This window comes from Amphiprion ocellaris, chromosome 16 (genome assembly GCF_022539595.1).
Source record: "Amphiprion ocellaris isolate individual 3 ecotype Okinawa chromosome 16, ASM2253959v1, whole genome shotgun sequence".
Taxonomy (NCBI): Eukaryota; Metazoa; Chordata; class Actinopteri; family Pomacentridae; genus Amphiprion; species Amphiprion ocellaris.
The window spans coordinates 20,257,935-20,285,111 of NC_072781.1; the positions used below are offsets into that span (position 1 = coordinate 20,257,935).

At 41.4% G+C, this 27,177-nt stretch overlaps 1 protein-coding gene across 1 annotated transcript; it reads left to right on the forward strand.

Moving 5' to 3' along the window:
* On the forward strand, positions 1-26,511 carry ctu2 (cytosolic thiouridylase subunit 2 homolog (S. pombe)). The gene is made up of 17 exons (XM_023262821.3): positions 1-317; positions 1,042-1,116; positions 1,748-1,826; positions 2,009-2,068; positions 2,686-2,746; positions 2,864-2,973; positions 4,229-4,470; positions 7,892-8,027; positions 8,774-8,905; positions 10,118-10,209; positions 10,431-10,528; positions 19,333-19,422; positions 19,611-19,719; positions 20,786-20,846; positions 22,296-22,354; positions 26,249-26,320; positions 26,426-26,511. The coding sequence occupies exons 1-16, from the start codon at positions 262-264 to the stop codon at positions 26,298-26,300; spliced, it is 1,512 nt and encodes a 503-aa protein (XP_023118589.1). The 5' UTR covers positions 1-261; the 3' UTR covers positions 26,301-26,320; positions 26,426-26,511.
* Positions 26,512-27,177: the final 666 nt, after the last annotated feature.

The window sequence follows — 27,177 nt, forward strand, 5'->3', positions numbered from 1 at the left end:
CACGTCATCATAAAGCGACACCATTTAGACGCACGATACTCTTTGAGGCATGTGTGTTACTAAATAATATACAGACAGCGGTCTTTGTGTATCTGAGGATTATATTAGTTCAGCTTCACTTTAGAATGAGCTGTGCTACGTGAGAAGAGCTTAAGGGTTTTAGATTGCGCTGTTTTAAAGTAAGACAGAAGTCTGACAGTTTTCTGGCAGGCTGGACTGAGAAGCTAAAGACTGTCTTGACTGTTAGCTGTCTTCTCAGAAATGTGTCAGGTGGATGAAGAATACCACGATCAGCTGGAGCGGACTGATGTTCTCAGGTAGGCTAATATAAACACAAGGTTCGTTATAGATCAGTCAGACCTGCACAGAGCAGCCGGTTAGATTTCTGTCTGACGTCCAACCAACGTAAACAGCTATATTATCATGAGATCAAGACGGTTGTAATTTTTGAAGCCACTCCACGGCCTCAGGGCATGATGGGAAAACGTGTGACTCACCTCATCTAACAGCTGATTGGTTTAGAAGTTGACTCAACAGAAACTTTTCATTTTAGTTGCTTTAATTCTGTATATCTGCAATCAAGCAAAACATTCTGACCACTGACAGGTGAAATGAATAACACTGATTATCTCTTCATTATGGCTCCTGTTAGTGGGTTTTATGCTAGTGAGTACATATGCATGCACTTTTTTTGCATTGAGTTTATTGTTAGGGGCCTGTATTTTCAGTATTTTCTTTCAAAGATGTTTGACTGTTGAAACGGTATAGTTGTCAACTCTGAAATAATGCAATTATTGAGATATGATAGGAATTTGAACCACTAAACATTAAAGTGATATCACACAGGAGTGTATTCACTTCTGTTGTGAACTGTATGTTGTAAATGGTCCCTCCAAAGCACCATTGTTGCTATTGTGGCTTTCCAATATACAGTTAAATTAGTTAGTGTTTGTAGTGTGAATGAAAACACATGAATATTTTATTGACTATGAATCCATGTAGATGGACTTTAAAGATGTTTGCTGTTCCTCTGTTTATAAGTGCGTCTCAGAAATGTGTCAGATGCAAAGAGGCGTCTGCAGCTGTGGTCATCAGAGCAGGAGATGCATACTGCAGGTGAGACTAACTAATAGTGTGATAGATAATGTTATATGACGTTATTTGTCATGGCTTAGTACACAGAGAATTATTATCGCTCACTATTACTAATCCCAATGCTTTTATTGATTGCTGTTGCTAACCTAGACTCAACTATTCCCACAGATGCTTAACAGTCAAAGGACGTATGCCCTATTGGGTCACTGAAAGGCTTCAATATGAAGCATCTGTGTTGAGTTTGACTGACTGTAGCTCACAGTAGGTGTGTTTGACAACAGCAAATAAAGACAAAGGCACATCAGGTCAGACAAAAGGGGGTTCCTCATTAAGATATCATTAAATACAGTTATTAAATGAGGGCACTTTGGGATACAATCCTGTCTCTAATGCAAGCCTTTTTCTCTTCAGGTGAGAAAAGGGCCTTTATTTGATAATGCAGTCTAAACATTCTTTGTAAGCGTGCCCAGTCCATATATTAAGGCTGTCCCATATCTGTTCTAATATTTTAAGTGTTCACAATAGAAAAGATTCTAAATGGGCCCATGGTAGAATTGTGTGAGGCATTGAGGTGTTATTACATGTTTGCATGGTTTGAGGAAGCATGTACTGTGTTTACTGCCTTTGATGAAATAATTTGTGTCTCCATCAGGGGCTGTTTCAAAGAGTATTTCATTCACAAGTTCAGAGCCATGCTGGGCAAAAACAGAATCATTTTCCCTGGAGAGAAGGTAAGCTGTGTCCTTTAATTGTACATCCATAGTCTGAATAATGACTTACCTAACACAGTATGACCAAACTCACTCCACTTCATTTTCTGCATGTCTACACAGAGCATCATTTGCATTTACTAAAACGGTGTGATGTAAATATCCACAACAGCTCCATAATTGAGTGCCTCCTCTGGTTGTAGGTGCTGCTGGCTGTATCTGGAGGTCCTTCTTCCTGTTCCATGCTCAGTCAAGTCCAAGAGGTTTACTTGTTTGTCTCTGTCCGTCAGTGTCTGTGTTGAGTTTAGCTATTTTATCACTCCATACCGGATACTTAGCTTACTGTCTGAGGCATAACAATAAAAACCAACTCAAGTACAAAAAACAAATGTACAAAAACAGAGATACAAAATGTTTACTGTACATACAATATATAGAACGCAACAATACCCAAAGCAATCCCTGAAGTGGTAAAATAACAAATGGCAAATTAAGAAGAGTTATTGCACAGGAAAACTTTATACTCCTATGAATCACTTGAATCTGGGTTGGAAATGGAAATTGAAATACTACGTGATGAATATGATTAATATTACATACCAGTAATTAATTTGTTATAAATTCAACTGAAAATCTTTTCTTTTGCAGTTACATTATTCCACAAGCCACTTTATGCTGATGTCACTTATAGTGTAGTAATACTGTATTTATTCATTCTTCATTCTTGTATATATTGTATATATTATTGTTGTTATTATAATTATTATCTTTACTGTACATACGGTTAGTGCTGCTCTGAAAAATTTTTGCTGCTGTAACACTGGAAATTTCCCCTGACCTGGGGAGTAATAAAGGACTATTTTATCTTTCTTCCTCCCAGGGTTTAAGCCAGAAGGCTCACAAGAAGTTGAGATTCTTTCCTGGCATTGTCTACATTGATGGTACATTTTTGACTCTTTAACAGAGTGTATTTATTTTTATGTGGAGAATTTCATAATTTCTGTGAAAGGATTCTGACTAAAATATCTAGTACGACTGATATGTGTCTTTGGTCCCAGAGGGTGGTGCTATAGGTCAGTCTACAGAGGAGAGACAGAGGACGGTGTCTGAGTTGGAGGTGGTGTTCAAAGCTACCGGTTTCCCCTTCCACATCCTGCCTCTTGAGCAGGTCAGTGTGGATGCTAAAATGCAGAGTCTGTTATCAGAATCACAATCAGCTTTAATGACCAAGTACATACACAATACATAAGGAATTTGGTTTCGGCTAGGAATAATGAAAAGAGAAAATTCAATTCAATTCAATTCAATTCAATTCAATTCAATTCAATTCAATTCAATTCAATTCAATTCTATTCTATTCTATTCTATTCTATTCTATTCTATTCTATTCTATTCTATTTATATAGCACCAATTACAGTCAAATTGTCTCGAGACGCTTTACAGAACCCATATGCCTGACCCCCAGAGCAAGCCAAAAGGCGACAGTGGCAAGGATAATAAATAATATCTATAGAAAGAAGAAGAGAAAATAATAGTAGTAATAAAAATAAATGGAAAAAATATCTAGAGGTATTTACACATCTAGAAAGAATATATAAACACAGTAGTGCAAAATGATAATTGCTACAGTGGTACTATAGTGCAACAAGCAGAGAACACTCTTCTTATTGCAAAAAGTAATATACACTACTGTTCAAAAGTAAGTTTGGAGTCACTTAGAAATGCCTTTATTTTTGAAAGAAAAGCAATTTTTTTCAATGAAAATAAAATTTATTTAATCAGAAATACAGGCTAGACATTGTCTATGTGGTAATTGGCTATTCTAGCTGGAAATGGATGATTTTTAATGGAATATCTACATAAGGGTACAGAGGAACATTTCCAGCAACCATCACTCCTGTGTTCTAATGCTACATTGTGTTAGCTAATGGTTTTGAAAGGCTAATTGATGATTAGAAAACCCTTGTGCAATAATGTTAGCACATGAATAAAAGTGTGAGTTTTCATGGAAAACATGAAATTGTCTGGGTGACCCCAAACTTTTGAACGGTAGTGTACATTGGTATATTGTATATTGTACAGGTGGGGAAGAATGACTCAGCTGTTTATTAGGATGATGGCTATGGGGGACAACAGTTTATGTCTGGGGTAAGTGGGGTCTCTGATAATGTTCCCTGCCCTCTTCCTGGTTAGACAGCTTCAATGAAGTTCAGTAAATTCAGGTTGAAAAAACAAATGCAACAGCAGTTTAGCATCCCAGTCTCATCTCTGGATAAATGCCTATTTGCATAAAAGTCACAAGAGCAGTCTGACAAAGCTGTAACACTTCAAACAGCTGCAACACTGAAGAAAAGATGACAATGCCACACTGTGTTTTTTAGACCAAGCTTATTATTCAATTTGTCCTCCAACCTCCTCTAAGGTTCTGGATCTTCCCAGTTCTGTTGTGGTGATGGCCCTACCACCTTTAGAGCAACCACCCAGTGCCTACAAAGCAGCTGTCGATCGCTTCAATCAGACCTGCGGCAGCGACTGCTTGACGCCACCAGAGAAGCAGAAGAAGTCACTACCTGATGTTCATGAGTCCCACACTCAGTTACTGCAGCAGCTGATTGGCTCTGCTAAGACACTGACAGCCAGAGAAGACCTGTTAAACACATTAAGGTCAGCTCTCACTTTACATGCTCTCTTCTACAGTACCAGACTTCCATCAGGCTCGGTGTTGTTTCTGTAGTTTTAAGTTTAGCCAGATATGTATTTGTTCATCCATCTCCTGACTGATGATTTTCAAAATCCTTTTCACAGATTTGCTTGAAGTGTTCTTCAGTCTTTATGGTGTAGTTATATCCCGGAGTACTGATTCACCAGACTCATTATGCAATCACGTATTTTACATGTTATATTTACAATTGATTCATACTACTTCGTAAAACTCTGTTTTCACTTTGAGATGAAAGTGTTTTTTTTCCCAATCGCTCTTCTCTGCTTTAACACCCTCCAGTGCAAGATGTTTGAAGGTTTTCTTGCTGTCTGTCTCAATTCACCCCTCAACATTTCATTTAATAATTTTTTTAAACTTTCTTTTTGTTATTTTTCCATATAAAACAAACAAACAAACAAAATGACATATAGACAGAATAATAACCATCACAGTGTAATAGAATAAAAGCCAAGCCAAGGTTCTAAGTGTCCAAGATAGTCAGTATAAAACATTGATCCTCCAGGTCTTTCTTGAGTCTTCCATGTGTTTATGGGTTAAAGTTTGTTTGCCATTTGCTCCTTCCAAGACATATAGCCGTGCATTCTCATACAGTTCAAAAATGATCAATAAATAGCTCAATGACAATAATAACTGTGGACACCTGATATTCAAATAAGATTTCCATTTTTCCCAGTACCTTGGCAAAACCTCTAGCAAAGGTCAGTCGTTCCATAATGTGTGTGTATATTTTCTGAATTATTTCTGTCTGTTCTGTGACTTTTGGGATACCTTTACTCAGCCAAACGTTTCAGTTTTATTTAAATTTGAACTTCAACTAGGCAATTTTGATTTGTTTGTCCAAAGTCCAGCCCTTCTTCCTCACGTTCACTGGCAAAATGTAGAGTTTTCCTCGACAGTGGCTTTTTTTAAACACACCTTCCATGCTGGTCATTGTTATATGCAGTCTCTTTCTGGTTATAGATACAGCACCAATAGTTGGAGAAGTATTTGCAGATCATTTGATTTTATTGTGGGATTCTTGGGGACTTAGTTTTACAACTGTTTTTAGGGCTGAATTTCTTTTGGTGGCCAAATTGGCCATCATTTGAAAATCCATGCCACTTTTAGATGATTTTCCTCGCAGTGGATTGAATTATTTCAAATAATTTGGAGGTGTTTTAACCATATAGATCCCAGCGTAGTGTGGGCACTACAACTGCATTTTCATTTTTGATTAGTGGTAGATTTGAAATCGGATAATCATTCGTTTTGCATATCAAATCTGGGGACTTACATTAACATTTCACACACTCACCAGGATTCAGAGCATTTTTTCGTTGCAGTGATGGGTTTGTAAAAATACACAATAAAGCACACATAACAAAAATCTTTATAAATGAGACTATGGGATACTGTACAAGTTTCTTACATTTACAAACTTGAGAGATACAGCTATACAATATATGCGGGGAAAAAAACAACCGATTTTCATTTATTTTTGGTATATTGCACTTTGAAGCAGTTTATTGTAGTAGTTAAGACATACAGTCATGGCCGAAAATATTGGCACCCCTGGAATTTTTCCAGAAAATACACAATTTCTCCCAGAAATTGTTGCAATTACAAATGTTTTTGGTATACACGAGTTTTATTTCCTTCATGTCATGTACATTGGAAAAACACAAAAAAGCAGAAGAAAAAAGCCAAAATCGACAATTTTACACAAGACTTAAAAAAAGGGCTGGGCAAAATTGTTGGCACCCTTTTAAACCTGTGGGTAAATCATTTTATTTTAAGAGTGTGATGCTTGTTTAAACTCACGTATGGCAAGCAACAGGTGCTGGCAATATAGAAATCACACCTGAAGGCAGTTAGAATGTATAAAAGTTGACTCAAGCCGAGAAGTGTCTGAGGACTTCAGAAGCAAAATTGTGGAAAAAATATGAACAATCTCAAGATTACAAGACCATCTCCAGAGATCTTTGTCCACTGTGCGTAGTATAATCAAGAAGTTTATAACCCATGGAACTGTGGCTAATCTCCCTGGACGGGGATGGAAGAGGAAAATTGACGAAAGAATGCAACGCAGGATAGTTGGAATGGTGGATAAACATCCTCAGTCAACTTTCACACAAATTCAGGCTGTCCTGCAGACTCAGGGTGCAAAAGCGTCAGCTCGGACCATACGTCGTCATCTGAATGAGAAGAAGCGCTATGGCAGGAAGCCGAGGAGAACTCCACTGCTGACAAAGAGACATAAAAAAGCCAGACTGGAGTTTGCAAAAATGTACCTGAGTAAGCCTCAATCCTTCTGGGAGAACATTTTGTGGACAGATGAGACCAAGATAGAGCTTTTTGGAAAAACATGTCATTCTACTGTTTACAGAAAACAGAATGAGGCCTACAAAGAAAAGAACACAGTACCTACAGTCAAACATGATGGAGGTTCAAAGATGTTTTGGGGTTGTTTTGCTGCCTCTGGCGCTGGGTGCCTTGATGGTGTGCAAGGAATCATGAAATCTGGAGACTATCAAAGTATTTTGGGCCGCAGTGCAGGGCTTAGTGTCAGAAGGCTCGGTCTGCATCAGAAGTCATGAGTATTCCAGCAGGACAATGATCCAAAACATACCTCAAATAGCACCAAGAAATGGTTGGAGACAAAGCGCTGGAGAGTTTTGAAGTGGCCAGCAATGAGTCCGGATCTAAATCCCATTGAACACCTATGGAGAGATCTCAAAATTGCTGTTGCAAGAAGGCACCCTTCAAATCTGAGGGACCTGGAGCAGTTTGCAAAAGAAGAGTGGTCCAAAATTCCATTTGAGAGGTGTAAGAAGCTTGTTGATGGTTATAGGAAACGATTGGTTTCGGTTATTTCTTCCAAAGGGTGTGCAACCAAATATTGAGTTGAGGATGCCAACAATTTTGTCCAGCCCATTTTTTGAGTCTTGTGTAAAATTATGTCAATTTTGGCTTTTTTCTTGTGCTTTTTTGTGTTTTTCCAATGCACATGAAGGAAATAAACTCGTTTATACCAAAAACATTTGTAATTGCAACAATTTCTGGGAGAAATTGTGTATTTTCTGGAAAAATTCCAGGGGTGCCAATATTTTCGGCCATGACTGTAAGTTGATACATATTATTAAAACTTGGGATAAAAGGGTTATATTGATGTAAAGCAAATAAAAATACTCCAAAAATGGCACTACAGTATATGACTATAGTCCCCGATGCAGCAGTCATGGGTTCAAATCCAACTCATGGCCATTTACTGCATGTCATTCCCCCACTCTTCTACCCGTGTTTCCTGCCTCTCACTGTCCTCTACATAAGAAAGGCAAAAAGGCCAAAGAAATAATCTGGCTTCACTGTGTGTTCTCCTCACAGGCAGCATCTGCTGGTATACACAGCTCGTACTGAAGGCTACAGTAAACTGATGCTGGGAGACAATTGCACCAGACTGGCTATAAAGCTGCTTACCAGTATATCGCTGGGCAGAGGAGCACAGCTAGCTCAGGACACGGTGAGTGTGTGTGGATATCTGCTAGGGCATAGAAAGTGAGAGAAGGAACAAATCTGCATAGGGAAGAGAGGAAAAAAAAATTATTTACATTATACACCTATCAGCATCAACATTATATCCACTGACAGGTGACATGAATAACATTGATCATATTGGTACTATGTGGTGTTCTGCTCGGAAAACCTCACATTTTGTCAGCCATGTTGATGAGACAGACACCCAAATAAACGTTGTCCCAGAACAAGCACACTGCTTCACGCAAATGGCAATCCTAAATGTCACTGGCGTTCCCCCACAGGAAAATGCACCCCAACACGTCACATAAACATCAAACAATCAGAAACATCTTGCGGAACATGACAATCACCCAAGATAATGATTTGACCTCCAAACCCCCCAGTTCCCATTCTGATCAAGCATGAACAGGATGCAGTGGAACAAGTTTGATTCCCAGAGTCCCCACTGCACAACCCAGAGTACCCAAAGGATCCACTGACAGCATCCTGGTTCCAGACCCAATAGGACACCCTGAGAGGTCATTTGGTCCAGACCTAGTGTTTCAGAGCAGTTTTGACCACATAAGAGGAACCAACACAATATTAGGCAGGTGGTCATAATGTTAAGCCTGATCGCTGTAAATCCTGAATGGTTTCTCTTTCCTTTGTGATCTTATGATAAAAACAGTTTGAAAGAAAGCAAATCAGACTGAAACAAATAACGTTGTATTTGTGTGTTTGTGTTTACAGGGTTTCTCCGATTCTAGATATGGTGACATAATAGCAGTGAGGCCAATGAGGGACTACTCGGCTAAAGAAATAGCTCACTACAACCACATGTTTGACGTGCCCTCTGTTCTCATTCCAAGCCTGGAGACGAAGGTAAGATCAGTCAACAGCAGTCAATGGGACAGCAACAGCAGAGTAAAACAGACAGTAGTGTTATAATGAAACATAGGTAACCTTTTAGAGCATTAAGGCATATCCACGACTATGCATATATGACTGATATTTCTTCAAAATGAAACCTCTATATACGACCACAGACTGTAGAGAGATTTGATGTGAAATCTTTCAGTGTGTCCTAAGTTATTAAACAGCACAACCTGTGCTGAAAAGATTAGAACTGAGGCAACTAATACAGTCATCGAAGAAGTAAGAAACAGTGCAACTTATGTATTCTACCTGTTCCACAGCAGTTTGATATCATTTAACTCACTCTACTAACCTAAAACATACGAAATGATACAGAAATGTTTCGGGTCTTAAATTAGTAACACTGCTGTTGTGACTTTTAGCAAAAGTAACCATGGGAATTTATTTAACGCTCCTGTCACATTGCAAGTCAAATTGACCCATTTTAAATTAAAAAAAAATCTACAAGCAAATATTTCCTTTTTTTTTTTTTAATGAAACTTCTGCTTGGCTTAAGTGTAATCAAAATACAAAATGAAAATGGTTCATTTCACGTATAACTCCTTGAAATGAAAAAAATTCAAAATGTAAAATATGTATACATTTTTTAAAAATCAATGTCATGTAAAACTACTGTATTTTATTTATGGGTCTTTCGAATGTACATTTACAAAGTTTTAACATGTAATTTTATAATGAAAAACCAGTGAATTGTCCTCATTCAATCTGTGAGAGGTAAAGAATACCATTGCATTAAATATTGATTGAAATGGATAGTAATGGAGTTAATAATGAGATACAAACCATGCCTATTGGGATTTTTTGGTTTCTGACACTTTTGGATCATTACTGTTATGAGAAATGAACCTAACAGGAGGGTTAAACATGAGACTCACATATTTAAACAATTGCATGTCTTTTTGCTGCTAAACCTCTATTCTGCTCTGAGAGTCGAGCCCTTGATGTTTTGCTGCTTCACATCCCTCCTCGTTTAGATACTTTAAAACTCAGCAGTTGTGCAAAACGTCTCTTGCAGGAATTGTTGGCATTAAGTGGCACTAGAAGTCAATGCTGGTTTCATAGAACCTCTGACTTTATAACAGAAATGACAGAAATTTGTCCCTGTCAATGCATGCATCCCTTCCTCGTGTACAGTGTCTGTCTGTGTCTGTCCTACAGACATCTGAAAAGGCCAGTATCCGGGGTCTGACAGAGAGTTTTGTCACTAAGCTCCAGACAGACTTCCCCTCTACTGTCAGTACCATCTACAGGTCAGTGGGTAACCACAAACATGAGCACACAGCACAGAATCTAAGGACTTGACATAAAATCAGCAATTAATGGATGCTGGACATCTTAGGAACCAAACATTTGGCACAGCTGTTTTTTTTCTAACGGCTAACAACAGAATTAACCTAGTCTTTTTTACACATGTAGAACTGTTTTGGAAGCTCACTGCAAGTTTCTCAAAGCCGACTTATGCCTCATTTAGGACCAGTGAGAAGCTGCAGACAGTGTGCAGGAGCTCCTCTACAGATGACCATAGTGACAGATGTCTGCTGTGTCTGTGTGTCCTGGATACTGCTGTTGGTGAGTGTGGTTAACAACTAATGGCTGTCATAAAGAAAGGTACAAGTACTTTTAGAGAAGTCATACTCTGAGTTTTAGAATTCTGACCAATCAAAGATGAAGCAATTGACGATATATCAACATATCATATACATGAACAGTCAAAAGTTTAGACACACCTTCTCATTCAATGGTTTTTATTTAATTATTTTATACATTGTAGATTAATACTGAAGACATCAAAACTATCAAAAGAACACATATGGAATTATGTTGCAAACAAAACAGTGTTAATCTTCAGTATTAATTTACAATGTAGAAATAATACAAATAAATAAAAAGCACTGAATGAGAAGGCCTGTCCAAGCTTTTCACTGGAGTTCTGTATTATGAAAATGTATGCAATCATTTACTTTATCTTATACATTTTTAATTAATTGACATGATTTTGTAAAAATCTGTTTTCATTTTGATATTAAGGGTTTTTTTTCTTGCAAATTCTTGTCAAAAAAGGCAAATTATATTGACCATGATTCCATATATAGAAGCAACAAAAGGGTGAAACATCCAAGGGGGTGAATACTTTTTTAAAAATTTTTTTTTTATTTATAAAATTTTTTAAAGGAACATTTGTAGAACAAGGAACAAGGGAATCGTATTCCCAACATCAACAAGAATGACACTAGCAAAAAAAAAAAAAAATTTTTATTTATTTATTTATTTATTTATTTATTTATTTTTATATATATATATATATATATATACACACACACACACACACATATATGCTTAAAAATAGATATATATTTAAAAAATGATGATAATAAGGTAAATTTGAGAAATAAAGACAGAGATGAGGGTCTCGGGATGAATTACAAGTCTGCGAATCACAATAACAGGGTATCACAATGACAATAGTGGTTGTTGGAGCCAAAATATGATCTTTGTTTTATTATTACGAATGTTGGTATGACTATGTGGGTGTGGCTTTAGGAGCCACGGGGTTGCCCACTGTCGGGAGCGGACTGCATATATATAATGGATAATGAATGAATGAATGCAGGTGTGCAGTTGGAGAATGAAGCCGAACAGTTTTCGACCGTACTCAAACGCCGTGTCAAGCAGGTGAATGTTGTCAGGTTGTATAATATTGGTTTATTGGAGACTTAATGTTGACTGAATGATAACTGACCTGCAATGCCGTCAATAAATGAAACATCAGTAAAAACAAGCAGAGACACTGTTTTAATTTGAAGCCGCACGCCTCAGACTAAAGGACACTAACTGCCACCTCATTGACTACAGGTAAAGTCATTACAGTGGTTAATGTTTATCTATTTCAGCAGCTAAATACACACCCCATTTTCTCCATCGTTTTTCTCCCTGGTCTTTTTGGAGTCTTATAGAGTAGGTCATTTGCTCTAGAGTATGCAGCTGCTTAACAATGCTGACAAAGAGGTCTGTGGTCGGGCAATTTTTCTGGAGCCAATGTTTTGTGATGGTTTTTTTACTTGCTGCGAGCAAAATCTTAAGAATGTAAGCATCATTTGCATTCATACCAACAGGGATGATCCCAAGATAAAGAGTTATAAATCCTAACCCCTCATTGATCAGATCGAATCCCTTTACTTCCTTTTTAAAAAAAAAAAAAATATTGTCAGCGGTTAAAGTGCTCTGAAATGATGATTAGGACGTGGATGACTGAACGAGTTTTTATTGTTTTCTGAGTGACTAGTTTAAACAATGTGGTCTCAGTTTGTTAGCAAATCAAGCTAATGCTGTGCTACGTGTTGTTCTGATGGGAGGTTGCTGAGGGTCTGAGTGTTTCTGAGAACAAACCCGAGTTCAGCTCGAAGTTCTGCTCTGGATCTGTTCCACTGAACTCACAAACTAAAACACAACGCAGCAGTGGACATGCTTTTATGTTGTGGGTTTTCTTGGTGAGACAATAAATAGTTTTCTGACTCGTTATTAACCAGGCAGCCTGTGTTGTGACTGTCCCCAGTTGACATGGGTGTGTTTCCTGAACAATCACCAGGTGTGAAACACCTGGCAGGATGGCAGTGATCTATGTGGATGAAGCGGAATGCTTGTCGAGCTGATGGGTAGCACAATGAGTAAAACGGTGGTCTCGTGTAATTTTATCGCTGGATTATATGGTTTCGAATCCTCTCACCGTACTTGAAAAATACGTGTTTTTTATTTCGACCCGCACATTTCTTTTTACTGTCTGCAGATGATATTTACATGGACAGGTTTTAAGCTGCCATGCTGTTCACCGTGCCACCGGAAGTCCCGGGGGGTGAATACTTTTTTATAGGCATCATATGTTGGCATTCTCACAAGCAAAAAATAAACCTGTTGCCCTTATTTACCTTTGGAATTGGTCCGTGGTGAGTTGTGAAAGATGCAGAGACTGGATATTCTTTGGAGAGAGACGGCAGATCTCCGTTTATTGTTAGGCGAACAGAGGCAGTAACCGGTCTGGACATTTGAATGACAACCGCTCAAGAGTGTGGGAACAAAATCAAAAAAAAACAAACGGGGAGGCACCTGCGCACTACAACAACACCCGCTTACATTTGCCCCCGCTTCAACTAGAAATGTCCTCATTTCACATTAAACAACAACAAAAAAAAACAAAACAGAAAATGGATTCACATGAACACTCCACTCAACTCATCACATAATCATTGTAACGAGCAGGTGCCTTTGTGTGACGTCCAGCACGAGAAACACGCACTGGGGCACCCATACATAAAGGAAGCTCACCCGAATCAGACCCATCAGTCACATCCTCCCTCTCAGGTGATGAGGGGGTGCGGCCCAGAGGGTCATCACATAGCAGAACAGGATCCTGGGGCACCTGGGGAAGTGAACACAAAGTGGCTGATTTTGCTGGGCCAGCCAACAGGAATGTAGTGGGCAAACAGTAACGGCGCAGCCTGTCATAATGAACAGTCTGGAGGGGAGCTTCATCTTCAAAAGGGCTACCATGACATATGTAACCCCAGTCATGTCATCCCTGTCCAGTCTGTGTCGAACAACATATGGACCTTTCCAGTGTGGTGCTAGTTTGCAGCTGCTTTCAGTTGGATCATTTAACCACACCAGATCACCTACATCATAAGAACAGTGTCTCTGTTTAGCGTCATAGCAAGCGCTCTGTTTGTCACTTGCTGTCACACTGTTGTCCCGAGTCAGTTGAAAAGCAGTGTCCAAGCGTCTGCGGAGGGAAAGAACAAAGTCATCTAAAGAGTCGTGCACCTGGTCAACTTGCAGTCGCGGACCTAATAACACATCCACAGGAACATGAGCTTCCCTACCGTGAGTGAGGAAATAGGGCGTGAATCCTGTGCTGGAGTGCACGCTCGTATTGTAAGCAAAAGCAACCTGCAGCAGAAAGGAATCCCATTCACCTTCACACACCAACAGGATCTTCGCAAGCTGATCAATGACAGTTCTATTTAACCTCTCCACCATGCCATCAGATTTCGGATTATAGGGCATGGTATGTGTCTTCCTCACACCCAACATGACACACAATTGTTTAACCACCTCAGATTCAAACTGCCTTCCCATGTCAGTGTGAAGCATCTCCATCACACCATGCTCCATGACAAAGCTAAAAAGACACTCAGCCACTGTAGTAGCTTTTTGGTCAGCAACTGCATACAAATTCACAAACTTTGTGAAATAGTCCTCCACAGCTAAGACATACCGGTTGCCTTTTGAGGTAATGGGCAACTCCAGTATGTCCGCTGCAACACGCTGAAAGGGGCGCTGAGCTAAGGAAGTCCTCATTGGAGCCCTGTGGTGGGGCACTGGGGACTTGCGTCTCTGACATGCATAACACTGGTCACACCACTCTTGAATGTTACGATACATACAGGGCCAGTAGCACACACTATGTGCACGGGCCATGGTACGCTCAACTGCTAAGTGGGCAGACAAGGGACCACCATGCAGATGACATAAAACCTCAGGAACCAGGGCAGAAGGCACAACAACCTGACGAGTCTCCTCCACATCTGTTAGTGCGAAAACCCTACACACAATCCCATCAAACTAAGTCAGGTGAGGAAACTCATGCCACAAAGTCTTGAGACCCCGACTACTACCTTTAAGTCTCCCTTTAGGAGGCCTCTCGTCATCCCTGAGCCACTCCAGAACCCATTTAATGTCTGGATCGTCCTGTTGGAGGCGCCTAATGTCTGACCCGTCATGAAAAAGAGACGGGATCACAGCCTCGTCGTCTGTCACAACATGCTCAGGAGAGATGGGTAGGCCAAGGTCAGGTACTCCCGAGGGAGCCTCCAATGGAGTCTCAACACTACACACAGCACCAGACTTGTTATCCACAACAGTCACAGTCTGTGTGCCAGAGCTTACCAGAGCCCCGGGGACTTCAGGGCAGCGAGACAAAGCATCGGCATTAGTGCAATGCACTCCACTCTTATGTACAATCACCCAGTCATATGGGTCCAGCTCCAGAGCCCAGCGACTCCGCCGGCCTGTCCTGTCATTATCAATGGGGAGCCACCTCAGACCAAGCAAAGGTTTGTGATCCGTAACTATAGTAAAATGCCGTAGGCCCAAGTAATGCCTGAAATTGTGGACCGACCATACAATAGCCCATAACTCTTTGTCATATGTTGACCTCTGATGCTCTGTTGCTGTGAGAGCATGACTGGCATATGCAACAACTCTCTCAAGTCCATCTATCACTTGTGTTAGCACAGAGCCAATAACAACCTGGGATGCATCGGTGTAGAGAACAAAAGGCTGTCTGAAATCAGGATGGCACATCACCGGTTCAGCACAAAGAGTGTCTCTCAGAAACTCAAACGCCCCCTGGCACTCCACAGTCCATTGGAATGGAACATTCTTCCCCGTAAGGTGTACAAGAGGAGAGGCACGAAGAGCAAAATCTTTCACAAACCTCCTGTAATATGAGGAGAGGCCAAGAAAGGCACAGACTTCAGTGGCAGAACGTGGAATAGGCCAACCACTCATTTTACACGTATTCCTGGGATCGGGCCGCAACCCCTCAGCAGAGACCACATGGCCCAAAAACACCACATGGTCACGGGCTAACTGACACTTCTTAGCCTTTAACCGTAAACCGGCTGCACCAATCCTGGAAAACACCTCCTCTAAAGCTGCAATGTGTTCATCAAATGACCTGCTGTAAACCAAAATATCGTCAAGATACACCATACAGATATGCCAGGGAAGACCTTTGAGCACCAGCTCCATAAACCTCTGTAAGGTTGCGGGAGCATTGGTGAGCCCCATAGGCATGGAGCGAAACTGATAGAGACCATGGCCAGTAGCAAAGGCCATTTTCTCACGGTCCTCTTCCGCTACTTCAACCTGCCAGTACCCATCAGAGAAGTCCAATGTGCTGAACCAGGTAGCCCCAGCCAGGGCGTCCAGTGTGTCATCTACCCTTGGCAGTGGGTGAGAATCTTTCACCGTCACAGCATTCAGGCCCCTGTAATCAACACAAAACCGCCACGTATTATCTTTCTTCCCCACAAGCACCACAGGGGAGGACCAGGGACTACAGCTTTCCTCAATGATTCCATTAGCTAAAAGCCGTTGCACTTGCCTGTCCATTTCCTTACGTTTGTCAAGGGTAGTCCGATAAGCACGTCGTTTAACAGGTCACCAGTATTAATGTTGTTTTATCACACCCGAAGCCTTTGTAAAACCACGCCCTGGACGAAAAACATCCTGGTGTTTTCCCAACAAGGAGCGCAGTTGCTGTCTCTGGTCATCAGTCAAGGGACAGTCTGTATGGTCAGGTAGGGTCATGGGCTGCTGGTCAGAGTCAACACAGTCAGCAGGCACATAAATGTCATTCTCATCAACATGGTCAAGAACCCCTAGATGTGAACCTGAGTGCATCTGCAGCTCGTGGTCTGTGGGGTTTAGCAGCCGCGCGACAGTGAGCCCATATTTAACCGGCGCCACTGAACGTGCAACCACCAACTCCATGATGTCACGAGGCTCTGGCTCTACATAACCAATATGCGAGTCAATGCGAGGCTCTGTCGACCGAGGATCCGTCACCTGCACAGGAACAACCATCTCACTGTAGGGTGGAATAATGACATCAGCAGACATGGTGATATTACAGCACTTAGGGATAAGATCATTAGCATGTAATAATGGAATGTCCACCTCACGCAGACAGAGCAAACTATGGCCAACATCTAGGACAGCGTTAAATTCAGTCAGAAAATCAAAACCCAACAGAACCTTCTGAGTAGCTCCTCTGACAACATGCACAGTCTGCTCCACATAGATTTCACCCATACAGATAGAAACAGTCCCAAGTGTGTCCAACAACTCTCCATTCACGGCATGTGCAAACATGTAGTTATTGCTTAACACACGTTTACGCAGAGAAGGGATCGACATCTTAAAGTCCTCCGATATCAAAGACACAGTAGAACCAGAGCCAATCAGTATAGCCACATCAACATTCTCAATCGACCCTCTGATATAAGAGGTACATTTTGACTCACCAGCAGTGCAGCAGTCCACAGTAGGAGTATCTACCACAGCTCCGGAGTGTCCTCCGTGACCCTGAGAAGACGTAACTGATGGTTGGGTCTCAGCACCAGTTACTGGAAGTTTCCCTGGTTCTGTCCAAGCGGGGAAGGAGAAGGTGAACGCCGGGATGGCGACAGGAACCAGACGCCACGTCTCCGCTGCAATGATTCACCGGAGAAACACCCCCTCTGTGGACTCCTGTTCCCGCGACGCGATGCAGAAGAAGTAGGTGACCTGGAGGACCACTCCTCAGCATTCCGCTGGCCGTCATGGGGAGAGCGGGCTCCTCGAGGCTCCCCGGAGGCAGATCTGCAGCCAACTCCACCACAATCACATGCGCAGAAAATACACCGGTCCACGCGCGGCCCGTAGCAGTCCTGTCGCTGTACTCTGAGATCCACCATATCAGTCTGCAGTTTATCCATCCTAGCAGTCAGACTCTCCACAGCACTGAGAAGCTTGCCCGCCATATCAGCATCGTCTAGTCCAGGCTCCTCAGCCGAGGAGAACGAGGCCACAGCCACATGTGTAGCCGGGGGGGGGTCGCAGGGGAATAAGGGCTAGTCTGTGTGCCCACACCGAGAGCCATTCTAGCCCGCTCACACCGCCCCGCTATCATGAGGGCTTCTTCCAAATCACTCGCTCCCTGTTCGTGGCACTTGGCACGCAGACCCGGGTCCAGTCCAGCCAGAAACCACCGAAACTTCTCACCATTTTGTGCCACCATGTCATAATCTGGGAACGCTTCAGCTACCAGCCTTGAAACGTCCGCCGCATAAAGCTCTAAACTCTCGTTAGCTTGGCGGGGAAGAACCGAAACACACGTCTGAAAATACAATAGAAACTGTTTCTGTCCAAACGCCTTGTTGAGTTTCTCTTTAACACTCTCAAAGTCACATTGTACGGACGGGGGAAGGCTGTCCCACAGGAGGAATGCAGCACCATCAAGCCTGGTTGGTAAAACAGCAGCCAGGGTAGCGGCATAGCTCTGGCCCATCACACCCCGGGTCTGAGCGCGCACAGCAGCCTCAAACTGCTTTATCCAAGTAGCGAATAGCTTTTGTCCATCTCCACAAAACAGAGCGGGAAGGTCACTTTCACGTTACAGACTTCCTCAGTCCATGCAGCTCTGTACTTCCCATAATCGTCCTCGTCCTTAGGGCCTTCAAACATATTGTCCGAAAAAATAGTCTCCATCAAAATAAGCAGAAAAGTGAGTCCAATCGCAGCACCGCTGCCACCGATGTAGCGTGGTGAGTTGTGAAAGATGCAGAGACTGGATATTCTTTGGAGAGAGACGGCAGATCTCCGTTTATTGTTAGGCGAACAGAGGCAGTAACCGGTCTGGACGTTTGAATGACAACCGCTCCAGAGTGTGGGAACAAAATCAAAAAAACAAACAGGGGGAGGCGCATGTGCACTACAACAACACCCGCTTACAAAAGGAACTTCACCTAGCAAAAAAAGGTAAGTGACTGCCTTGCTCACTAACAAGGTAAAATATCTAACAAGCTAATCAGACCGAGAAACCTTGTAAACAAGTTACTTTTCAGTTTCATTACATTAATATAGAAAACTCAGAACTTTACCTACAGTTGACTGTTGAAATGCAACTTACCTAACTAAACTCACTCATCCAAAGGACTTCACTCTGTAGCAACAAGTTACTCCTTGAACAAATAAACAAAACAATTAAAGTCTCTACATGTTTTTGTATGCCCATGAGAAAGAATTCGTTCCCATGTTTTGATTAATAGATTTTCCACAATTTGATGAATTTGTGGGTACAAGATACAATTCTTTCCCTCATTTCTCTCTATACCTTGAAGACTTCATTGAAGCTGGAAAGATATTCACTGATTTGAACTTCACAAATCAATAACTCATAAGCAAAATGTTGTTTTAATCCAAATAAGCTGCCCTTCAAGGAATCTGAAGCAAAGATATTATGAAGCAGGACCTAAAGCATTAACCTTATTTATGTGAAGATTTGGTGCATTAGATATAAAATTAAATGAAACTACACCTAAAACGCTGAAATACATGAAATGCAAATACAAGTTTCTTTATCGTCAAACTACTGGACCTTTCTTCTTGAAACACTTCTACTCAAATCACGTGGTTTAAAAAACAGGTTTCCCCCTTTCCCCTCAGCACCCTGCAGTCAGCAGGAGCAGATAGGAGTATTCTTTACCCCATATAATTGAAATTTGTCCTTCCTCCCACCCTGCTGCCTTTTTCTCCCCCCTTTTTTTTCTCAGAGAAGGCCTCAGCCTTTCAGGCCACACTGATCTCAGAGCAGGTCTCCCAGACTCTATCTCTTGGACCTGGGATTCCAAGACAAAACTCAGGTACATTATACTGTCATTAACAGCATATCACCTCTACTCATACTGTCAGTATTTCTTATAGCCTTTGTCTCTATGTTATGGCAATTTTTACTGAGCCCTATGTCAAATGAGGGAAAGTTCAGAAGCATAAATAAAAAGAGCTTCTTTTAAGGCATTTCCTATTCAGTTATCTTCTTTTTTGGTTAAAGGTCCAGAAAGGCCAGCATCAGCAGCTTCAGCTGGACAGTGCCGTTCCTTATCAGGAGGAGAGGATTGTGGAAGAGCAACAAGTGGTGGAAGTTGCTGTTCCTCTGCTAAGTAAGTGTTGATTTATTCACAGGGTTTATTTTTCTTAATTTGGCAGCTAATTATCCTTTATTGTATTCTAATCAGGAATTGTCAGTGTTGCTTAACATTAACAAATTCCCAAGATGTCATTCTAAATAGGACTGAGCATTTGTCCTCCTTTTAACACATAAGTCAAAGTCAAATAATTGCTTAGTTCCCTGTATTTATTATATCAAAAATGGTAAATTGTGAGGAGACCAAGAAATTATGACATGTGAGGCAGAGGTCCTGAGAGTCTACATTTTACATATGTAATGAAGTGTAGGATTCACTGACTATCTCAACCTCTGGTTGGCCACTGACTGTTCATTGAATGGGTTATACTCCAGAAACCTGTTGTAGATCAAAATAATCTGTCCGGCTGCTCTCTGAGGCTGCTGAGGATTTGTAGCTATAATGTTGAATATGTTCAATATCTTAATATACACTACCATTCAAAAGTTTGGGGTCACTAAGAAATTAGAAAAGCTTTTAAGAGTTTTGTTTTCAATGAAGATAGCATTAAATCAGTCATAAATCCAGTCTAGACATTATTAATGTAACAATGACTATTCTAGCTGGAAACAGCTAGAATAGCTGTTAATGGAATATCTACATAGGGATACAGAGGCCCATTTCCAGCAACCATCACTCCTGTGTTCTAGTGCTACATTGTGTTAGCTAATGGTGTTGAAAGGCTAATTGATGATTAGAAAACCCTTGTACAGTTATGTTAGCACATGAATTAAAGTATGAGTTTTCATGGAAAACATGAAATTGTCTGGGTGACCCCAAACTTTTGAACGGTAGGGTAGTTAGTTCTAAAGTGGCACAAGGCCCAGCTAAGGCTGGTGACGGTGTTCTGTTTGTGTCAACTCTCTTCCTGTCATTTAGTGTTTTGGTGTTTGGTGTTTTTAAGATGCAGCTGTAAACAAATCCAATCAGAAAACTGAGTCAAATTACTGAAGAAGTCCTACCATCTGTTGCATCGTCATCTTCACAATCTACTTCTGTAGGTAGACAAGTCTAAGTCATCAGTGTTGTTGTTCCATTCCAGGGAGACAATTAATCTGAAGAGCCTGTTGTGTTACAGCTGTCGGCTGACCATCAGAGACATGGTGAGTAAAAGCAGCTGCCCATCAACATACTGAGAGGATGTTGTCAAAAACAACCTGTGTGGTAGTTGGGTTTAGTTCAAGGACCTCTACACTAGTGCATAGTTAAAGGATGAGGACTAGAGATGTGTCAGAATTTTCTCCAGCTCAATGCAGATAAGACTGAAGTGATTGTATTTGGCCCCAAAAAATGAAAGGACAAAGATCAGTGCTCACCTTGATTCCATGTCACTAAAAGTTACAAATCAAGCCAGAAACCTCGGTGTCATTATTAACTCAGACCTGAATTATAAAAAAAACACTTGAAAGCTGTTACTAAGTCTGCCTATTACCACCTGAAAAACATTGCTAGAATCAACAGTTTCCTGTCTGGAGAAGACTCAGAGAAACTTATTCATGCATTTATTTTCACTAGGTTAGATTATTGTAATGGTGTCTTTACAGGTCTTAATAAGAAATCAGTGAAGCAGCTGCAGCTGATCCAGAATGCTGCTGCCAGAGTCCTAACTAACACCATGAAACTGGACCATATTACACCTTTCCTCAAATCACTACACTAACTTCCTCTTAGTGAAAGTATAGAGTTCAAAATCTTACTCCTGGTCTACAAAGCTCTGATTGACCTAAGACCAAAATAAATCCTGGACTTATTATATGAAGCATCCAGAGCCCTCAGATCATCACAGGACAGGTTTACTGTGTGTTCCCAGAACTAGAACCAAGAATAATGAAGCAGCATTCAGTTATTATGCTCCTCACCTGTGGAACAAACTTCCTGAACACCTGAGATCTGCTCAAACTATTGGGTCTTTTAAATTCAGACCTGAAAACCATGTTTACTGCAGCTTTCTCTTAGATGCTCAGTCTATTTTCTGACCTTTATGTTTTATTTCCATTATTTTAATGTGTACATTAAAATTAATTATAAAGATGATTTTAAAGTTCTGTAATGTGTTTTTTTGCCATTGTAAAGCACCTCAAATTGCCTTGTGCTATACAAATAAACCTGCCTTGCCTGGAGAGAAGAATCGTTCAGCTGTGTCTTTAGTTTTAAGACAGATAAATAAATGTGATTCCAACAGCAACACTTGAATGATTATTACCTCTGCAAAGAAAGAACTATAACTAAAACAAACATTCCTGACTTGTACAAAAAAAAATAAATCAGTGTACAATCAGCAAAGCTCTACAGTCAGATGATGTGCAGAGTGAGCTGGTCCTACTCCAGGCCTCCCAGTTCAGGTGTAGCCTGTCTGGTTTATGTGCATCCTGACTACCGACGGATGTTGAAAAAGCTCTCTTTTGGCCAGTTGGCCAAAAGAGAGCTTTTTCAACATCCGTCATGATTTGCAAAATTAATCTAAACATTGTATTTGTTGATAACAGCTTAATTAAAATGTAAACAAATCACAACTTTTAAGATCTTCACATCTGTTGTCTGTTTTCTTCCAGTCATCAGTGGACCATCTCCCACTCTACATTATGTCTGAGGCTCAGAGGAGGCAAAGGAGGTGAGATTTTTTTTTGTTTAAAAAAAATCACATTTCATTTTTGTTAAGTTTGAGTGCCTGAATTTTACATTACCATTATTATTGGTTTACAGAGCATGCAGTTGTGATTTTTTTCATATTTCACGATGACTGCGTGCGCCAAACAACTGTTGTCCTAAGACATTTTATTATTGGAAGTATCAATCATATTATTACCACTTTTTTCATTGTGTTCTGATATCTCATTAACTTGCCCAGTGAGCATTTTTCTGTTGAAAAGGCATTAACTTTTTTTGTTCATTATTTTAAAAGGTAAATGAGACCTTGATGTCCAGTATCTCAAATTATTAGAACATTTCCTATGATCAGTCGTAAAAAGAATTTACAAAATAAAAATATCCAATCTCTAAAAACAATGTTCATTTATGCCATTAATACGTAGTTAGAGCTCCTTTACCACAAATTATCGCATCAACTTGACGTGTTATAGAGACGATCAGCCTGTGACTCTGCAGAGGTGTTAATGAAGTCCAGGTTGCTCTGATGACAGCCTTCAGCTCATCTGTATTTTTGGGTCAGGTAGTTCTTATATCCTGACAGTTACCTCTATGGGGCTCTATGGGTTTCAGATGAGGTGAGTTATCTGGCCAATCAAGCACAGTAATACCATGGTCAGCAAACAGTGTACTAGAAGTTTTGGCACTGTGGGCAGGAGCTGCTTGACTCCTTCACCCAGGTAATATCTTCTGACTGTCTCTGGGTCAGGAGTAGCTTGATATTTGGTATCCAACACTTGTAGCGTCTTTCCTGAAGACATCTTTGCTTGATGGCTCTGGATACACTGACATCAGCCTCAGCCTTTATGAAGCTCTTCAAGGTTCTTGACTTTTCTTCAATCGTCTCAAGGCCGCAGTCATCCCTGTTGCTTGTGCACCTTTTCCTGCCAGTCAACCTTCTATTAAAATACTTCAATACAGCTGCCAACAGCCAGCCTTTTCAGCAATGACATTCTGTGGCCTACTCTACTTGTGGAGGACATCAGTGATCGTCTTATAGACAACTTTCAAGTCAGCCGTCTTCTGTATGATTGTTTTTTTGTGTTCTGTGTAATACAGCAGTTTACATCATGGATACACCTATTCCTTTTACAATGTTCTGGAAGCTTCTTATGGGCAACAGACAGCCTGTATTGCTCCATATTTACATTTACATGTGAAACATTAAATGCTTTGATATTTAGTTTTTCTCTAGACTGCATTTCAGATTCAGATTCAGATTCAGATTCACTTTATTGTCATTGCAACAAGTGCAACGAAAGGTAAGGTGCAGGCCATACAGTGCAAAAAACAAAATATATATAAAAGCTTTTTAATAATAAAAACAAAAACACATAATGACAAGATGGATTTAAAATTAAAAAGGCACCGTTAAAACACAGGTTGAGGTATTTACATAAGAGCAGAGAAAAACTGTAGTTCGTATATACAGGATGAATATTTAATATTGCACGAGGTAGTGACAGTTGCATATATTGCACATATTACGGACCAGTGTTGTTTAGGGCTCTTACAGCCGTTGGATAAAAGCTGTTTTTAAGTCTATTTGTCGGGGTTTTGATGGCCCTGTACCGTCTGCCCGATGGCAGTAGCTCAAACAGGAAGTGGCCCGGGTGGTAGGAGTCCTTCAGGATGGTGTTGGCTCTCCTGAGGCAGTAGGAGCCATGAAGGTCCTCCAGTGTGGGCAGAGGGCATCCAATGACCTTCTCAGCCATTTTGGTGACCCTCTGGAGTTCTTTCCTGTTTGCCACTGTGCAGCTGGCAAACCACGTACAGAGGCAGTATGTGAGGGTGCTCTCCATGGTGGAGCAGTAAAAGGACACAAGCAGTCTCTGGCTGATGTTGTTCTTCCTGAGGATTCTCAGGAAGTAGAGTCTTTTTTGTGCCTTCTTTACCAGCTGTGTAGTGTTCTTATTCCAGGTCGGCTTCTCCTCGATGTGGACTCCCAGAAAGCGGAAGTACACAGGTACCACCAATGAGAATGGGCTGAAAGTCTGTTTTGTTATTACTGAAGTCTATGATGAGCTCCTTTGTTTTGGATGTGTTCAGGAGCAGGCTATTGTCCCTACACCACACAGTCAGCTGTTGCACCTCATCCCGGTAAGCGGACTCATCACCTTCTGTGATGCAGCCGACCACTGTGGTATCGTCCGCATACTTGATGAAGGTGTTACTGGTGTGGATGGGGGTGCAGTCTGAAGTGTAGAGGGTGAAGAGCAGGGAGCTCAGCACACAGCCTTGAGGGGAACCTGTGCTGAGTGTGAGGGGTGTGGAGGCCAATCCTGACCCTCTGTGGGCGCTCTGTCAAAAAGTCCTTTATCCAGAGGCATGTGGAGTGAGGCAGACCGAGGTCCAGCAGTTTCCTCACGAGACCGTGTGGGAGGATTGTATTGAACGCCGAACTATAATCCACAAAGAGAAGGCGGGCGTAGTTACCTTGTTTCTCCAGGTGGGACAGCGCTGTGTGTAGTACTGCGTTCACGGCATCCTCTGTTGATCTGTTTGCCTTGTAGGCAAACTGGTATGGGTCCAAGCTGGGGGTTATGAAGGTCGTGATGTGACTCCTAACCAGTTTTTCAAAGCACTTCATCACCACTGGTGTGAGCGCCACAGGCCGGTAGTCATTGAGGCTGGTTGGAGTTAGATTCTTGGGTATGGGGATGACAGTGGAGGTCTTCAGGCAGGATGGGACTGCAGACTGTGTCAGTGACAGGTTGAAAATCCTGGGGAAGATTCCAGCGAGCTGGTCTGCACAGTCTTTCAAAACCCGCCCTGAGACACCGTCGGGGCCCATTGCTTTCTCCCCACTGTGAGGGCGGGGCTCCTCCCGGCCGCTGGTGGCAACGTGGCTGCTCCTGGTGGTTCAGTCTCGAAGCGGGCAAAGAAGAGGTTGAGTTCTTCTGCCATCTTGAGTTCTTCCCGCCCTCAGCAGCTCTGATGCCGGGTTTGTAGTTGGTGGCTGGACTGCCATCCATGCCTGCCTGCTGTTGTTGCTATCCAGGTGTTCATCGATCCTCCTCCTGAAGTCCATCTTGGCCTTCCTGATGCCTCTCTTCAGGTTGGCACGGGCTGTGCTGTAGAGTGCCCTGTCACCAGTTTTGAAGGTGGTGTTTCTGTCCTTCAGCAGCTGCTTCACCTCTCTGGTCATCCATGGTTTCTGGTTGGGGTATACTCGGATGCGTTTCTCCACTGTGACTGTGTCCACACAGTTCTTGATGTAAGACAACACAGTGTCCGTAAATACATCCAGGTCCCCGTCCTCAAAGATGTCCCAGTCAGTGCTGTTGAAACAGTCCTGCAGCTGCTGAGAAGTACCATCTGGCCACGTCCTGATGGTCTTAGGGTAGGGGTGGATTTTCGATGGGGGGTGTATGTAGGGATTAATTGTAGGGAGATGTGGTCTAACCTGCCTAAGTGTGGTGCAGGTCTGGCCCTGTAGCCCAGCTTGATGTTGGTATAAACCTTGTCCAGTGTGTTGGCTCCTCTTGTTGCACACTTTACATGCTGGTGGAGTTTGGGGAGCGCTGATTTTAAATCCACGTGATTGAAATCACCCACGATGATGTGCACTTTTCACATAACAGTGTAATATGACAAATTATCCAAAGGATTAAAGGTTGAAAACCTAAAGAAAAGAGGTCTTAGACAGTCAGACCCACTAGTTCGGTGCTCACTGGGAGCTTTCATGTCACACTTTTGTCGTACACTTTATTAAATGAGTTGATTCAAAAAACTTTTACCTAAACCTTTACTTAAACATAAAGAATTTGACCCACAGAAAATCAAATGAAAATCAAATGCCAGACAATAAGGACAGAAATGTGACAATGTTTGGACTATGCTGTGTTGTCTTCTGTAGGTCTCAGATGAGAGATGAGATCAGTGAGTTCCTGCTGAATGATGAAGTTTGATTGATCAAACTGAAGTCAAGGTGAATATCCACTCTGAAACTCACAACTATGCTGATTTCAGCCTACAGGAAGTGGAGGTCTTTAATGTGGAAAGACTTTAACAAATATCCTGCTCTCCTGTGTAGGGTGAGGCTGAGGTGGAGTCAACATGGAAGATCACCAGTATGTTACAGAGCCAAACATTTTCAGCCTGAAACAGCCTGTATTCTAACATCACAAGGAGCTATGTTAGCTTGTGTGTGATTTACCAGTGAGGCATTTGTTTTCAGAAGAAAAGTGCCATGTACAATGTTTGATTAAACCCCCAAATATTTGCAGTTTTCTCAGGTGCCTCACTTGACAGACACTGTGGCAGTTACTGGTAATCCTTCACACATGTAGCCACTAAAAATGTCATTTTATTGCATAGCTTATGATAAACACATTTAGAAGGACATTTCAGAAAAGAACACATTAGACTAACTAGCTTTGCTTTCAGTTATTTTTTTTGGATTTTGTGATTTTCAAATGCAGAGGTTGGTTAAAGCTTATGTTTGAAGTGCAACAAATGGCTCACTCAGGTGCTTTGATCAGCAGAACCTATTGTCCCAGACAGACATTTTGTGCTTGTTATTGCTCTTCTAATAAATGCTTAAATTTCTATTAAAATCTGCTGTCAAATCATACAAATATGTCTGTGTCAGTTTATGTATTTATGAATGTATATTGCAAAATTTTGCTGTATCATTATGTGTTTAACCTGGATATTCTATTTTCAAAACCACATACTGTTCAGGTGATGGATGAATTGTTTCAGGGCCTATTCTACCCTAGCAGTTCTTGGCTGACAAGGCATGTCCATGCGTTGCTGTTATATAAGACAATCAATTAATCAATC